At 47.1% G+C, this 17,927-nt stretch overlaps 1 protein-coding gene across 1 annotated transcript; it reads right to left on the bottom strand.

The window, feature by feature from the left end:
* LOC132885490 (serine protease 27-like) lies at window positions 1-4,082 on the bottom strand. Its single transcript, XM_060920207.1, has 7 exons — window positions 4,004-4,082; window positions 3,666-3,686; window positions 3,387-3,558; window positions 2,997-3,265; window positions 796-935; window positions 470-645; window positions 1-358 (listed from the first exon to the last, which is right to left on the bottom strand). The coding sequence occupies exons 1-7, from the start codon at window positions 4,050-4,052 to the stop codon at window positions 307-309; spliced, it is 879 nt and encodes a 292-aa protein (XP_060776190.1). The 5' UTR covers window positions 4,053-4,082; the 3' UTR covers window positions 1-306.
* Between the last annotated feature and the right edge of the window lie 13,845 nt (window positions 4,083-17,927).

Genomic DNA, 17,927 nt, shown 5'->3' on the forward strand with positions numbered 1-17,927 from the left:
GTTAAATTAAAATGCTTTCAATACTGCCACTCTTGCACATTTTTTATCTTCATTTATCACAGTTCTTGTTTTTAGCACTATTAATGCACATTCACATGTACAAAGCACACACACACACACACACACACACACACATATATATAAGTTGTTACTTTTTATCTGTATATTGTAAAGTCGCCTTGTTCTTGGGATTTTGAAAAAAAATCTATTTTATGTTTTTCCTTTCACATGTCTGATAACTTGCTGCTGCAGCAAAACAATTTCCTAGCTTGCGATCAATAAAGTAAATCAATCGAATAAATCGATCTATCTTCTTGATCCATCAGTCCTTCTACCAGTCAGTCCACCATGTTCATACCTGCCAAGACACAAGAACACATTATGACCAAGATTTAGTGGATTGCTGTTAAAACCAGTCAGTGAATCATGACCTGAATTTATTATATATAATCATGACCAAATAATTTACCTGACAAATCCAGGAAGGTTTTCTTTGATGATGCTGGATATCCAAATCTGGTACTGAGACACCAGAGTATACACACCAGGTGAGCTATGCTGAGCACAGCCCTTATCCCAGCTAGTGATACCAGTCTGAATCCAGGCCGCACCCAGCTTAGTCACCATCGGACCACCAAAATCCCCCTTTCAAAAGAGAAAAGAAGTTTTGTTGTAATCTGTGTTTTGTAGACATGATGCAAAGGGCCAAACAATTCTATTATGCATTCACACAAGAAGGTTGATCAGGGTTATATTATTCAGATATTTGTTCATATTCCACAATGTTGTGTGTACCTGGCAGGTATCTGGGCCTCCATGTAGATAACCAGCACAGATCATGTTTGCGGTAATGGATCCAGGACCCGTTAGATAATCACAAAGATATGGATTAACAATCGGTGCCATTGTCTCTTGAAGTACACCAGATGAAGGAACTACACACAAACAATCACACATAAACATCATTATCTATGAAAAGGGTATCAGCTTATATTCATATATCTGTCTGTATGCATTTGTGTAGTTACAACAGCCTAATGAAGCCCACTTCTGACTTCTCATCTCATCTCATCTCATTATCTCTAGCCGCTTTATCCTTCTACAGGGTCGCAGGCAAGCTGGAGCCTATCCCAACTGACTACGGGCGAAAGGCGGGGTACACCCTGGACAAGTCGCCAGGTCATCACAGGGCTGACACATAGACACAGACAACCATTCACACTCACATTCACACCTACGCTCAATTTAGAGTCACCAGTGAACCTAACCTGCATGTCTTTGGACTGTGGGGGAAACCGGAGCACCCGGAGGAAACCCACGCGGACACGGGGAGAACATGCAAACTCCACACAGAAAGGCCCTCGCCGGCCCCGGGGCTCGAACCCAGGACCTTCTTGCTGTGAGGCGACAGCGCTAACCACTACACCACCGTGCCGCCCCCACTTCTGACTTCCCAAACCCAAAACTTAGTTTCAGAGATCAGCTGAGACAGTTTGATTGCAAGTCTGGGATTAAAATCAGACCAAAAACCATGCCTTTAGAGGAGTTCGTTTAAACTAGAACAATAGGGAATACCAGTTGCACCACAGACACTTAAAATTCTTCACAACTAGTCATATATAAAGATATCAAAGATGAAAATGTTTTCAAATCTATAACACAATCTGGCATAAAGAGGAAACACTACACACATGATTGAGACAAGACACAGGAAAGTGTTAATGGCCATATTTTGTTTTCATTCATTCATTATCTCTAGCCGCTTTATCCTTCTACAGGGTCGCAGGCAAGCTGGAGCCTATCCCAGCTGACTACGGGCGAAAGGCGGGGTACACCCTGGACAAGTCGCCAGGTCATCACAGGGCTGACACATAGACACAGACAACCATTCACACTCACATTCACACCTACGGTCAATTTAGAGTCACCAGTTAACCTAACCTGCATGTCTTTGGACTGTGGGGGAAACCGGAGCACCCGGAGGAAACCCACGCGGACATGGGGAGAACATGCAAACTCCACACAGAAAGGCCCTCGCCGGCCCCGGGGCTCGAACCCAGGACCTTCTTGCTGTGAGGCGACAGCGCTAACCACTACACCACCGTGCCGCCCCATGTTTTGTTTTGTTCCCAAGAATTAAATTCATTAATTTGTTCCTCTTTGGTAATGCTTTATTCTAGTCAGGGTCATGTAATTAATATCCTAGGTTTATAGTTGGAGAATTCACTCAAGACAAGACACCAGCCCGTCACAGGACACCATGCACACACACACAGTCATTTACACCAAGGGGAAATTTAGAGTAGCCAGGCCACCTACCTACATGATTTTGGAATGCCTTGCATTTAGAAGACACTCTTATCCAGAGCAATGTACAACATACACAGAGCAGCATAGGGAGCAGTTGGGGTTAGGTGCCTGGTCCAGGCATTTGAACCAGCAACCTTTTGGTCCCAAAGCTGCTTCTCTAAGCATTAGGCTATGGCTTCCCCAGAGCTCAGGATTGAACTGGGAACCTTGGAGCTGTGAGGCAGCAATGCTACCATCTACATTACTATGCTTCCAATCATTTTTTAGTGTAATATAATTATTTCCATTTCAAACATACAATGTACAGTGGTATAGCCTCACTGGACTTATGTTCTACTGGTGCAACTGACTGCTGGACCACAGAAAGCAACTATTTGCAATACTCCAACTCATAAGCTTTGGAAATTAGGAGGAGACAGGCCAGGTAGAGAAATGCATGGAAGCCTCTTCTGATATACAGTTGTTCCAGCTCCAGACATGTTACATTTATGATTTAATGGTCAGCTTGTTAGGACCTGTAGGCTGTTTAAGTATTGCCTAAACACTTCCCAATTCAAACACTCCAGAATGTTTTCTCTCAGACACTACTCATGGTCAGTTACTGATGACTTTTGGTGTTACTCTAAAGAGAACACATTCATTATATTTCATATGCACAGATCCATGGTTTTGTGTCTGTAGTTTACCTGGCAAGTTAATGCTTCCCCAGCCTGTGATCCAGCTTATGGTGCCATCAAAAAAACTGCTGCCTTGTCCAGCTAGGCACACTGGTCTGATGTAGTCTGAGAAGGTGACAGAAGCTTGCAGACGCAGAAGCGCAATGTCATTGTTTTTGGTTGTGCTGTTGTAGTTGGGGTGAAGAATCACCTTTTTAATACGTCTAGTAATCTGATTGGGATTGGAGCCATTCAAAGTCTGTTTCCCCAAATACACAATCACAGCAGAATTTCTTTTCCTGAAAGAAAGAAAGAAAGAAAGAAAGAAAGAAAGAAAGAAAGATGTTCGGTTATTTCTTCCGTCAGCTCTTTGAGTTGTGTCAGTGCAGTGTTATGTGCAGAAATGTGTGTGAATTTAACCTGGAGAAACAGCTGGCTGATGTCAGGACCCAGTCTTTGTTGATGAGGGATCCTCCACAGAAATGGCCACCACGTTTACCAGGCCTCTGTAAACTAACCTGCCATGGCCATGACCCTTCTGAAGCATCATGTCCACCCACAATACGGGTATTAAAAGGTGCACGACCACATACTGAGAAAAGGAAAAACTCAATTACATGTGTATTTTTTTTTTCTTTTCAATGATTGAGTAGAACAGAACAGAACTTAACATGACTTAAGATTAAGATAAGTACTTACCATTGAGTTGTGAAAGACAACCTGTCGTGTGAAAGGATCACAAAGAATATGTTACAAAATGTGACTCTGATGCTGTTGTAAATTACAATGAATACATACAATGTCACTATAAAATCCATCAATATTTAGTAAGTTGGTGATCAGATAACTTGTAAAGAATGCCCTTTCTCATTAGTAAGACATGAAAGTTTTGAATCTGTTTAAAATTCATTTGAATTACATTTTGCTGGCAACATAATTTAATACTCTGCTTTCCTGTACTCTGATCTACTTTACTCAAGCAAACAAGCAAAAATAAATAGAGAAACATTTATCAGCTAAAAGTAATAATACCTTACCTGTTAAATATAAGACCAAGGCCAAAACCACACACTGAAATCTCAGCATATTTGCATTCAGCCCTCTGTCTTGTCTGTGTCACTTGGAAGGTGTTCTTGTTCTTCCTTGACACGCTTTTATAACTACTCAGTCTTCCATTGGTCTGATGTGTCAGACCTATATCATTGGAAATCACCTACAACAACATAATCCTGTTGAAGCGCATAGCATGCAATTATCTTCATGAAAGGAATGACACATGATTGACAAGACAAAAACACAAAACATGGAATGAGGTTATAGCAAAACACTTCCTCAACAATAATGGGGAAAAACTCAACACCTCCTGCTGAATGCAATATAGTGTAGCATTATAGTTAAATTTTATTTGTATAATACTTTTAACAGTAGACATTGTTACAAATCAGCGTTATAGAAGTCCAGGTGTTGACTCTGATCTGTAGATAACATGCCAGAAATGGCAGAGGTGAAGAAAAACTCCATGAGACAGCATGACAAAGAAATTTTGAGAGGAACTTTAATAGGACCACAAAAAGGACCCCTTCCTCTTTTGAGTGACCCCAGATAAATAATTACAGTTTATGTACAAGTGTAGAAGAGTAAAACCAAAAAGTACCAAGTGTGTTGAAAGGATGTATGAGTCCTGGGAAGAGCATAGGACAATCTTTCTGATTACAGTAGCAGTTTTTGGTACAAATCTACAGTATCTGCGTACAGTATCAGGTACATTATCTATTGCAGAAAGGGCCATAAACTGTGTTTGGGGAGTGCAAATCTTTAGGGTACTCCTGTGAGACCATCCAGACCAGCAGAAGGTGAATAACAACTGCAGAAGTGAAGTGGAAATAGAACATCAGGATAAATCTGACAGGTCCAGAAGACAAGAGGAACCAGAGCAGTTGTCGTCATCGTCGGCTGTCCATTGCTAGCAATGATGACCGCGTCATTAGGATGCGCAGAAACACAGGCTGCAAGACCCACACCAGAGCGACAGAGTCACCCGCAGTGGCGACACGAACGGCCTGGCTGAGCCGCCATGAAATGTCTGGCTTTGTGAGCGCTTGCATACTATTCTCCTCTCCTAATGAAGCACCTTGCACAGTAAGGTAAGACAAATGATGTCGTGCCCCCATTGTGTTGTCTTTCTGGACCTCCAGACCTGATGTCAAGTGATGCACAAAAGTGCCACAGACCTGATGGGTATGGAAGTTGCCCCACAGTGACAACTGACTTGCCGAATGATGCCATCCATTGGCCATTTGAGTGGCTCTGGTGGTGTGCCATTGACCCTGTTGGGTTCATCTGCCACATTGTACTGAAAAATGCCCTGCTGCCAGCGCCTTATTGGTGATGTACTATTTAACCCATAGCTGGAACCCAAGCAGGTGCTACCACTTTGGGTCAGAGTGGACCTGGGAACAATGGTGATTAAGGGGTAACTCCACTTTCCCCAATACTCAAGTCCTTCTGGACCTGAGACTCACCGCCGGTTGCAGTTTAAAGTCATACCCAGGACATATCCAGATCAGTAGAAGTGTGCCAGGGTCAGACATGGGCATCACATCAGGTCGCAGAAGTTCAGTGCAATGTAATCTACCTTTAGACATATGTCATCCACCCTTACAGCCTTGCCATGATGAAGGTTTGTAACTGCCATAGGAACCTCACCCACAGAGATGTACTACAAAACACCAGAGATTTTTCATCTACCAAGTTAAGGAGTCCTACTCAGCAATATTACAGCAGTAAATTGTTTAGTGTAGAGGAAAGATCAACACTCACCTACACTTGCACAGCAGAGCTTGTTTATGGTCTTTTGCTTTTACAGTTGCTTTTTCCCCCTCCTACAATTCTCAACTGAATCACAAGAGACCCAACCTCTGACCAGGAGGGCGGCACTACTAGGACTAGGACCAAATTCATAGCAAGAGGTTCAGTGAAGTACATAACCCCTTTCACCAGGGGAATTGAAATTGCAGTGTTGTACAATGTGACCCGCAGGTAACAAGCAAATAATGAAAAGGAGGGGGCCATGAATTTATACCTGGGGAACACCTTGAACTACAGTAGCACTGGCAGATTTTTCTTTGCCAGTTGTGGAAAAAATAATATCTAATAGTTAGAGAAGCAGCATTGGGACCAAAAGGTTGCTGGTTTGGTTCCCTGGACCAGCAGGAATGGCTGAAGTGCCCTTGAGCAAGGCACCTAACCCCCAACTGCTCCCCAGGCTGTTCTGTGTGTTGTACATCACACTGGATAAGAGCATCTGCTAAATGTCTGTAATGTAATGTAATGATAGTCAGATAAGATTTGAACTTGGCAAGAGCTAAACCTGTAGCCCCAGTATCTGAGAGATGGGAAATGAGTGTGTCATGATTTACTGTATCAAAAGCAGATGTCAAAAAAGTAATAGAATGGTGATAGCAGTAGAGTCAGAGGAGAGAAGAAGATTATTTAAGACATATAAATGTGCATTCTCAATACTGTGCAGAGTTTGAAAGCCAGAGTGAAAGGTTAAAAGATTATTATTATTATTATTATCTCATCTCATTATCTCTAGCCGCTTTATCCTGTTCTACAGGGTCGCAGGCAAGCTGGAGCCTATCCCAGCTGACTACGGGTGAAAGGCGGGGTACACCCTGGACAAGTCGCCAGGTCATCACAGGGCTGACACATAGACACAGACAACCATTCATACCTACGGTCAATTTAGACTCACCAGTTAACCTAACCTGCATGTCTTTGGACTGTGGGGGAAACCGGAGCACCCGGAGGAAACCCATGCGGACACGGGGAGAACATGCAAACTCCGCACAGAAAGGCCCTCGCCAGCCCCAGGGCTCGAACCCAGGACCTTCTTGCTGTGAGGCGACAGCGCTAACCACTACATCACCGTGCCGGCTATTATTATTATTAGTAGTAGTAGCAGCAGCAGCAGGAGGAGTAACTGTGAGGCTACAACCATTTCCAACACTTTGGTGAGAAAGGTAGCCTATAAATGAGGCAAAAGCCAGCAATTGCAAGTTTGAACTCAATGATGCCTGAAATGCCTTTTGAAAAGAGATTCTGAAATATTGGCATTAAGAAAATCACTCCTTATTCAGGATTTAGTTGTTTACACTGACCCAAACTATCAAACACACACATGCACACATGGAGAGACAGACAGAAGATGCAATTTTGGTTTTAGCTCTTTACTTAAAGCTAGACGGCCTTTTGATTTCATAAAATCTGTGAAATTTAGTTCCCTCTGAAATGTGGTCCTTGTGATGTATGTTTATTTCTGTAATATCTCACAAAATATCAGGACACTCTGTGGCTGGGAACTTATTTAATTTGAGGGGATTAAAGCAAATAATGTGCATGAAATCGCTCGCTTCACACAGTCAAGCAGACAGAGGAAGTCCATGTGCGCATGCACAGGTTTACCTTCTTCTTTTGGGTTTAACGGCAGCTGGGATCCACAGTGTTGCATTACTGCCATCTACAGGTTTACCTTTGAGCATACACTGACAGTTCCATCATTCTGTCACTAAACGAACACCTGATCACACCGAGGTGCTCGCTGACTGCCGATATTTATTAGTTTGGTCCTGCGTTTCCTTTCCTTCGTATATAACATAACGTCTTTTCTTCTCGCTTTCCATTACTGTAGTCGCTCTTTCACGTTTCATTCACACACACACACACACACACACACACACACACACACACACACCCTCCATTTTTCTCTCCTGTTTCAAATTTGTATCCCACAATGCCTTGCACGAATGGGGAAAGCCCACTATGTGATGCATGACGTAGTATCTTGAATTGGGTCATAGTGAAGCAGGAAAAAATAGCAGAGAATTTAGGGCCATGTGGCCCTAAATTCATTAACTGTTCTATTTTTAAAAAAATAATAAATAAATAAATAAATAAATAAACGTAAATAAATAAAATTGGAAGTCTGTGGTTCGAATTCAGTAGCTTTCAGTCCACTAAACAAAAATCATTGGGTGTCAGGGAAAATTCTTTTTATGACCTAAATTTGAAAAAGCTGAAAGGCAGTCTCCCTTTAAAAAAGCAGGCATTACCAACACTCACACAATGGAAAACTACCAAACCTAACCAAACCAAACCAAACCAAACCAAAATGACAGCATTAGACAGGCAAGCTTAGCAATAACAGACAATGCAAACTGAACAAAGCAAACTGGCTTGGCATTTGTAAACAAACTGGTGTTGCTTCTCAGGCCTGGTGTGACATGTATCACAAGAGTGCATCAGCATTTAGTGTACAAAATCCCCAGGCCTACCAGCGTTGTGTTCAAAGCATAAAAGCGAGTGAACTGAGTGTTGAGTTGCTTTTGCTGGCTGTGCTCATTCATACCCTTCTTCAAATGCAAGTAAAGTTGCTGTGCATCATATGCAACATATAATGACTTCCTTTAAATAATTCATGTTTAAGGGAAGTACGAAATATATACAGTTTCAGTCAAATATTTGTAGACCCATACTCATTCTGTGTTTTGGCTAATTTTTACCTTGCTGATGACATCAAAAGTATGAAATAACATCTGGAGCATATAGGGAATTATGTGGTAAACAAAAAAAGTGTGTGTATAAAAAAAAAATCTCCTTCTCACCCCCGGCGGGGGGGGGGGGGGGGGGGGGGGGGGTGGTATCCATGTCATCCTCAAGCTCGGGTCCTCTACCAGAGGCCTGGGAGTTTGAGGGTTCTGCGCAGTATCTTCGATGTTCCTAGTACTGCGCTCTTCTGGACTGAGGCTTCAGATGTTGTTCCTGGGATTTGCTGGAGCCACTCTCCCAGTTTGGGGGTTACTGCCCCAAGTGCCCCCACTACCACGGTGACCACGCAACCCTTGATCTTCCACATCCGTTCCAGCTGCTCTTTCAACCCTTGATACTTCTCAAGTTTCTCATGTTCCTTCTTCCTGATGTTGGCGTCAGCTGGGATTGCCACATCTATCACCACCACCCTCTTCTGCTCTTTGTCCACCACCACTATGTCCGGTTGGTTAGCCAGGATCTGTTTGTCAGTCTGGAAGCTGAAGTCCCACAGAATCTTGGCCCTGTTGTTCTCAGCCACCTTCTGTGGTATGGCCCATTGGGACTTGGGTACTTCTATTCCATACTGGTTGCAGATGTTCCTGTATACTATCCCAGCCACTTGGTTGTGCCTCTCCATGTACGCTGATCCAGCTAGCATCTTACACCCTGCTACTATGTGCTGGACTGTTTCAGGGGCTTCTTTGCACAGTCTGTATCTTGGGTCTGATCTACTCTGGTAGATCCTGGCCTCTATGGCTCTTGTGCTTATGGCCTGTTCTTATGCTGCCATGATTAGTGCCTCTGTGCTGTCTGTCAGTCCTGCATTATCCAGCCACTGGTAGGATTTCTTGATATCAGCCACTTCCTCTATCTGACGGTGGTACATGCCATGTAGGGGTTTGTCCCTCCAGGTTGTCTGTTCCTCCTCCTCCTCTGCGCTCTCATCAGGGTTCTGCTGCCTGAGACATTCACTTAGCAGTTCATCCTTTGGGGCCATCTTTCTGATGTATTCTCGGATTTTCGATGTTTCATCCTGGACCGTGGTCTTGACGCTCACTAGCCCTCGGCCTCCCTCTTTCCGCTTAGTGTATAGTCTCTGGGTGCTGGACTTGGGGTGGAACCCTCCATGCATGGTGAGGAGCTTTCTAGTCTTGATATCTGTGGCTTCTATCTCCTCCTTTGGCCAGTTTATGATACCAGCGGGGTATCTGATGACTGGTAGTGCATACATGTTGATGGCTCGGACCTTGTTCTTACCATTCAGCTGACTTTTCAGGACCTGCCTTACTCTCTGGAGGTATTTGGCTGTGGTTGACTTCCTTGTGGCCTCTTCATGGTTTCCATTAGCCTGTGGGATGCCAAGGTACTTGTAGCTGTCTTGGATATCACCTATGTTGCCCTCTGGTAGGTCAATCCCCTCAGTCCGGATCATCTTGCCTCTCTTTGAGACCATCCGACCACACTTGTCCAATCCGAATGACATCCCTATGTCATCGCTGTAGATCCGGGTGGTGTGGATCAGCGAGTCTATTTCTCGCTCGTTCCTGGCATACAGCGTGATGTCATCCATGTAGAACAGGTGGCTGATTGTTGCCCCACTACGGAATCGGTACCCGTAGCCACTCTTCATGATGATCCGACTGAGGGGGTTCAAGCCTATGCAGAACAGCAGTGGTGATAGCGCATCTCCTTGGTATATGCCGCACTTGATGTTGACTTGGGCAATGGGTTTTGAGTTGGCCTCTAGGGTTGTCTTCCACATTTCCATTGAGTTCTGGATGAAGGTCCTTAGGTTCCTGTTGATCTTATACAGTTCCAGACATTCCAGTATCCATGTGTGTGGCATTGAGTCGTAGGCTTTCTTGTAGTCAATCCAGGCCTCTTCTTACAGTCTCGGGCGACTGTTCTATCCACCAGTAGCTTGTGCTTGGCTCCTCTGGTGTTACTGCCAATCCCTTTCTGTGCCTCGCTCATGTATTGAGCCACATGCTTACTCATTTTTGCTGCAATGATGCCTGACAGGGCCTTCCATGTTGTGCAGAGACAGGTAATTGGCCGGTAGTTGGATGGGATGGGTCCCTTCTGGGGGTCCTTCATGATTAGGACTGTCCTGCCTTGGGCCATTCTGGGTGGGTCTCATCCCTCAGCAGCTGGTTCATCTGTGCTGCTAGGCGTTCATGGAGTGCAGTTAGCTTCTTCAGCCTTCAGGATCATATCGGGGCCTGGTGCTGTCCAGCTCTTCATCTTTGACACTTTTTCTTGGACGTCAGCCATTGAGATGGTTACTGGTTCTTGTTCTGGGAGGTTGCTGTGGTCAGCTCTTAGGTCCACTAACCATTGGGCATCGGTGTTGTGTGATGCCTTTCTTTCCCATATGTCTTTCCAGTATTTTTCCATCTCAGCTCTTGGTGGGTCTGACTGGTTGTTGTTCCCCTGCTACTGAGAGTACACCTTGGTACACACTCCCTCCTTGGTGTATCTCTTCAACCGGGTGGCCAGAGCTGTTAGTCACTGTTTGGCAGTTTCGAGTGCCTCTGGTATGGAGAGTGAGTTGTACTTCCTGGGTGCCCCTTTATTCACCCCTTTCTGTAGTTCAGCTAGCTGGCTAACTTCTCTCCATGCTGCCTTTATCTTGGCCTCTAATCATCTCTTCCATGTTATGTCCCGAGCCCATCTTGTGTCCAAGCATCTGTTACTGTTCTGTGTATCAGCTTGTTGGTCTCAGTGATGGTTCTTGTGGAGATTGTCTTCAGAGCAGCATTCACATCTACTAGTAGATCTTCTGAAGGTACTTGGCAACTCAGCTTCGGTATTCGTCAGGGGTTGGGTCATGATCTTCCTTCTCAGGTCAGCAGCTCTTGTGTTGAGGCTGTTAGCTGTTGGGGCCTGGTACCCAATCTCTGGTTGTGGGGATGATGATGACATCTCCCCGCTGACCTGTCTTCCTGGCTCCCCCTTGCCGTAGCATCGTTGTTGTATTTCATTAATCTCTAGTTGTGATAGTAGATTTCGATTACGGATGTTGGAATACTGGGCTAATAGCTGTTTCTTTGTTAGCCTTGATTGTGGGTTTCGAAGTATCCAATGGTCCCACATTCACTGCATGTATCCCCTCTCTCTGGGATTGCTTGTATAGTAGCAGCAAATCCGTATTTTCTGTCCTCGTCCATTGATGTCTTGTTCCAGTAGCCCATTGCTCATCAGTTTGCCCTGGTTCCCTAGCAACTGACGCAGACCTTGTTGACCTAGGCAATGTCTGAGCCGGTATGACTCTATCAGTTATGTCTTCACTCATTCCTGAGGTAGGCTGATATATCATGAGGGGTCTTGCCTAAGGACCCTTACTGGATGATGTTTTGCCCCGACCGGGATTCGGACCCCGATCTCCCGCGTCGTAGTCAGTGAGCATTACCACTGTACTATCCAGCTGATATATATATATATATATATATATATATATATATATTTTTTTTTTTAGATTCTTCAAAGTGTCCAGCGTTGACCATGATGATGCTTTCAGCTTCATGAGGTAGTCACCTGGAAAGCTTTTCAATTAACAGGTAAGCCTCATCAAAAGGTAAATGGGGGATAAGTTTCTTGCCTTCTTAATGCATTTGAGATGAAACAGTAAAAAGGAAATAATAAAAATACAGTAAATAGCCCTATTCTGCAACTGCAGAGGCTCCAACTTGAGAAATTGCAAAGAGGGAGATTCTCCCTCTCTGCGAGTAGCTCAGAGGGAGACAAGTTTGAGCGCCGTAGGCACGAAGGCAAGTTATATATATATAATATATAAATATATACACACACAAAATATATATTTATAAGGGCGGCACGGTGGTGTAGTGGTTAGCGCTGTCGCCTCACAGCAAGAAGGTCCGGGTTCGAGCCCCGTGGCCGGTGAGGGCCTTTCTGTGCGGAGTTTGCATGTTCTCCCCTTGTCCGCGTGGGTTTCCTCCGGGTGCTCCGGTTTCCCCCACAGTCCAAAGACATGCAGGTTAGGTTAACTGGTGACTCTAAATTGACCGTAGGTGTGAATGTGAGTGAAATGGTTGTCTGTGTCTATGTGTCAGCCCTGTGATGACCTGGCGACTTGTCCAGGGTGTACCCCGCCTTTCGCCCGTAGTCAGCTGGGATAGGCTCCAGCTTGCCTGCGACCCTGTAGAACAGGATAAAGCGGCTACAGATAATGAGATTTTATATATATATATATATATATATATATATATATATATATATAATATGTATGTGTGTGTGTGTGTATATATATATATATATATATATATATATATATATATGTAGCGGTCAGAGCAGGTGGGTGGAGCACAGAAGTACGGCAGGACAGAACTGAGTTCCAAAAACTATTTATTGTTTCACTTTTCAGTCAAACACACTCTCAGTCACCCCCAGACACACACGCGCGCACACACAAGTCGTCTGGTGCGGGAGAGAGCTCACTTCCTCTGCTCTCTCTCTCCTTATATAGGGCGTGGTTGCTGGGAAGACACACAAACACAGGTTAATTGCTCTCAGGTGAAGTGATTCTGCCACTTACCTTCCCTGACTCCGCCCTCCTGTCACAGACCAGCGCTTGACCACGCCCCCGCTGCCACATACCCCCACCGCCCGACTCAGGCCGGGCGCCCGTCTGGCCTGCAGCCGACTCCCCCCCCCCCTTGACGGGAGAGGAAGTCCGCCACGACCATCTGCGCCCCCGGCCTGTGGACCACCTTGAAGTTGAAGGGTTGGAGTGCCAGATACCAACGGGTGATCCACGCGTTGGCATCCTTCATGCGGTGGAGCCACTGGAGGGGCGCGTGGTCCGAACAGAGGGTGAAAGGGCGCCCCAGCAGGTAGTAACGGAGGGCGAGGACCGCCCACTTGATCGCCAGGCACTCCTTCTCAATCGTGCTGTAGCGCCCCTCACGCACTGACAGCTTCCGACTAATGTACAGGACCGGGTGGTCCTCCCCCTCCACCTGCTGGGACAAAACGGCCCCCAGCCCTCTGTCCAATGCATCCGTCTGTAGGTGATATACGCTGGTGCGGATCGGCTTAATCCCCAATAACCCATACAGTTCGCGCAGTGTTCGTGACATAAACATAGTGCCTTGGTCAGTCAGAATCTCTTTCGGGATTCCAACTCGGGAGATGACACGGAAGAGTGCCTCTGCAATACTGCATGCTGAGATATTGCGCAGAGGCACTGCTTCCGGGTATCGCGTTGCATAGTCCACCAGAACTAATATAAAGCGGTACCCTCATGCTGACCGATCTAATGGCCCGACGAGATCCATCCCAATTCTCTAAAACGGGGTCTCGATTAACGGTAGAGGGCGCAAAGGCGCTTTTGGAATGGCCGCTGGATTTACTAACTGGCATTCGCGGCATGCCGTACACCACCTACGAACATCGCCGCGAATCCCCGGCCAATAGAATCAGGCCATTATTCGGGCTAGTGTTTTATCCTGCCCTAAGTGTCCAGCCATGGGATTAAAGTGCGCCGCCTGGAATACCAATTCCCGGTGGCTCTTTGGAATCAAAAGCTGCGTGACTCGCTCTTTAGTTTGAGTGTCCTGCATCACTCGGTATAATCTATCCTTCATAATCGCGAAGTAGGGGAAGGACAGGGTGGTGTTCGGCTGGAGCGTTTGACCATCGATTACTCTCACTTGGTCAAACGCATGCCGCAGAGTCTCGTCTCGTGACTGCTCTAATGGGAAATCCGCAAGGGATTCCCCAATAGAGAGAGGAGGGGCCGGCGGCTCCTCACTCTGACGCGGAGATGACGTAGACGGCTCTGTGACAGCTGCTCCCGCCAAAGTGACACCGGGACCTCCCCCTGTCAAATGGCAGGACCCACTCTCTACTAGGCATGTCATTAAACCCTGAAATCCCGGCCAATCAGTCCCCAAAATTAAAGAGTGGGTAAGGCGAGGATTAACCGCCGCCTTCACTATAAATTTTTCCCCTCTGAAAATAATGTGGACCGACACCAAAGGGTAGCTGTGAACATCCCCGTGCACACATAACACCCTCACCCCTTGTGCTCCCCCCAATGCCTCGTTTTGAACCAGGCTTTGGCGAATTGAAGTCTGATTACAACCAGAATCCACCAACGCCTGATATGTAGCCCCTTGGATACTCACCGGTATGCGATACGCTCCGGCCCGATCGAGGGCGGCCTCTGGCGCGTCAGGGATCTGAACCACCGCGCCCACTTCCATTGTCGCGCCCTGCTGTTGAAGGTGGCCCGGCTCCCCGCAGCGCCAGCCAACTGGCCCGGGCTTTCCCTCTGCACCGGTGATCTGGGGTTCACTCACCTGAGGTGGGGGAGAGACAGACACAGAAGGGAGAAACGGGAGGGCACCGCGGGTGCGGCGGGCCGGCTGGGGTGGGGCTGGCCCCCGCCTCCGCGGTGGGGGAATGGGGCGAGGACGGGACACAGGAGGAGGGGGAGAGAGAGAGAGAGAAGAGGAGAGAAGAGAAGATGTCTTCTGCCGTCCTGCTGCTGGGACAGCCGCCAAATGGTCCTCCGCCAGCTCGACTGCCTGATCCAGCGACGCCGGGCGGTGGCACCGGACCCACTCCGCAGTTCCTGCTGGCAAGCGAGCGACGAACTGTTCCAGTGCCACCTGGTCGAGGATTCCTTCGGCGTCGCGGTTGTTGGCCCTCAGCCACTGCCAGCAGGCGTCCCAGAGCTGCTGGCCAAACGCGAACGGCTGGCCGACTTCCTCCAAGCGCAGCGCGCGGAAGCGCTGGCGCTGCTGTTCTGGAGTGCGCCCCACGCGCTGGAGGACGGCCCGGCGGAGGTCCGCGTAGGCCAGCCGGCGGTCGGCGGGGAGCTGTAGCGCGGCCAGCTGTGCTTCTCCCGTGAGCAGGGGGAGGAGGTGCGCCGCGCGCTGCTCCATCGGCCACCCCGAGGCTTCGGCGACTTGCTCAAAGAGCTTGATGAACGCCTCGGGGTCATCCTGCGGGCCCATCTTGGTGACAGTGAGGGGAGACGGGCCCGTCGTAGGAGCGCTGGTGGACCCCGCCGACGCGAGGAGGTGCCAGAACGCCTGTCGATCTTCCTGTTGGGCCAACACCAGGGCCTCGAACCGCTCTTCTTGCTCCTTTCGGAGGGTGAGTAACGCCTGGTGCTGGCTTTGCTGGGCCGTGGCAAAGGCGTGGACTAGTTCAGCAAACGGGGAGGACTCCATGGGGCTGTGAGGCTGCTGTGCTCCAGTTCCCGGGTTTCGGCACCACTGTAGCGGTCAGAGCAGGTGGGTGGAGCACAGAAGTACGGCAGGACAGAACTGAGTTCCAAAAACTATTTATTGTTTCACTTTTCAGTCAAACACACTCTCAGTCACCCAGACACACACGCGCACACACAAGTCGTCTGGTGCGGGAGAGAGCTCACTTCCTCTGCTCTCTCTCTCCTTATATAGGGCGTGGTTGCTGGGAAGACACACAAACACAGGTTAATTGCTCTCAGGTGAAGTGATTCTGCCACTTACCTTCCCTGACTCCGCCCTCCTGTCACAGACCGGCGCTTGACCACGCCCCCGCTGCCACAATATATATATATATATATATATATATATATATATATATATATATATATATATAGGAATGATTCACCACATTTCGTGTCAATTTTGTGTCAATTAAATCTTATTAATACTAACAGATCTAGATAAATCCAGTGACTATAGACCAAACTTTAATATGCTTAAAGTCAATGTTAATGTCAATCATGACTATTATAAATTGCCATTGGTAGACCCTCTGATGATAATGTTCTTCTAATAATATTCTATTTCTAAGTTAGTAAAAGTCAGACAAAAAAAGTCAGACAAGTTCGTTAGAATCTAATGTCTGGTCTGGTGATCTAGCCTTGTCAGATATAGGGTCGTCTTGCGGTCCAAAATAGTCCGCCATTTGTCCCTGGCAACCATCGCGACGGTCGCTGATTGCTGTACCAACCGGGGAATGGGCATATACCACGGGGTACACACTTTAGTCCACCCATACAGTGTCAAACACAGTCAACTATTAAGTTTCGTCAACATAAACAAATCAAGTTATATATTTATTTAACTCATCATGTGTAGGAAGGGCAGGCGGGAAATTTTTATGTTGTCAGCGGGAGGTTGGGAGGATTTTCTAAATGTTCCCTAAAGCAGGAGATCTCCCACCCATGGCGGGAGAGTTGGAGCCTCTGCAACTGTCGTAATCCATATTATGTCTAGAACTTCTCAAATAAGTAAAGAGAAACGACATCCATCATTACTTTAAGACATGAAGTGACTTTTTTAATTAATAAAAATAAGCAGAATAAACAAACTAGCAGCTGTTAAGGTGAGGTAGTGCGGAATAGTGCAAATGGGTGAGGTAAAGTGAGATGTGCGGTCCTTGAGTTCAGTGTGTTAATGAACGATGAGATGTATGTATATATGTGTGTGTGTGTTGGGGGGGACTGCGAGGATGACATGTCAGATGCTGAAGGGGGGGCAGGGGGGTGTGCGAGCAGAATCTGTGGCAGGGGGCAGAGGGGGAGGAGGGGCAGAACAGGGAGGGAGTTGAGCCTCCTGACCGCCTGGTGAAAGAAACTGTTCTTGAGCTTGCTGGTTTTGGCCCAGAGACTCCGCAGTCTCCTCCCTGACGGCAGCAGGCTGAAGAGGCTGTGAGATGGGTGGGTGGGGTCACCTGCAGTCCTGATGGCTTTGTGGGTGAGGTGGGAGTTATAGATATCCATAAGAGAAGGGAGAGAGACACCAATGATCTTCTCAGCTGCTCTCACGATGCGCTGCAGAGTCGTGCAGCAGGACACGGTGCAGGCGCCGTACCACACGGTGATGCAGCTGGTCAGGATGTTCTCGATGGTGCCTCTGTAGAATTTGTGCATGATGGGGGCCGGGACTCTTGCTCTCCTCAGTTTGTGGAGGAAGTACAGACGCTGTTGGGCTTTTCTGGCCAGTGATGCGGTGTTGTTGTTCCAGGACAGGTCTTCAGAGATGTGCACACCCAGAAACTTGGTGCTGCTCACCCTCTCTACTGCAGCACCGTCGATAGATAGTGGAGCATGCTGGGTGTGCTCTCTCCTGAAGTCCACAACAATCTCCTTCGTCTTCTCCACATTCAGACAGAGATTGTTGTCCTTACACCACATGGCCAAGCGACTCACCTCACTCCTGTAGATTGTCTCATCGCCGTTGTTGATGAGACTCACCACAGTCGTGCCATCCGCAAACTTCATGAAGATATTTGAGCTGGATGCCCATTTGCACTATTCCGCACTACCTCACCTTAACAGCTGCTAGTTTGTTTATTCTGCTTATCTCATGTTTCATGTTTACCTGCTATACCTCAAGTGCCCTTGAC

This window comes from Neoarius graeffei, chromosome 4 (assembly GCF_027579695.1).
Source record: "Neoarius graeffei isolate fNeoGra1 chromosome 4, fNeoGra1.pri, whole genome shotgun sequence".
NCBI lineage: Eukaryota > Metazoa > Chordata > Actinopteri > Siluriformes > Ariidae > Neoarius > Neoarius graeffei.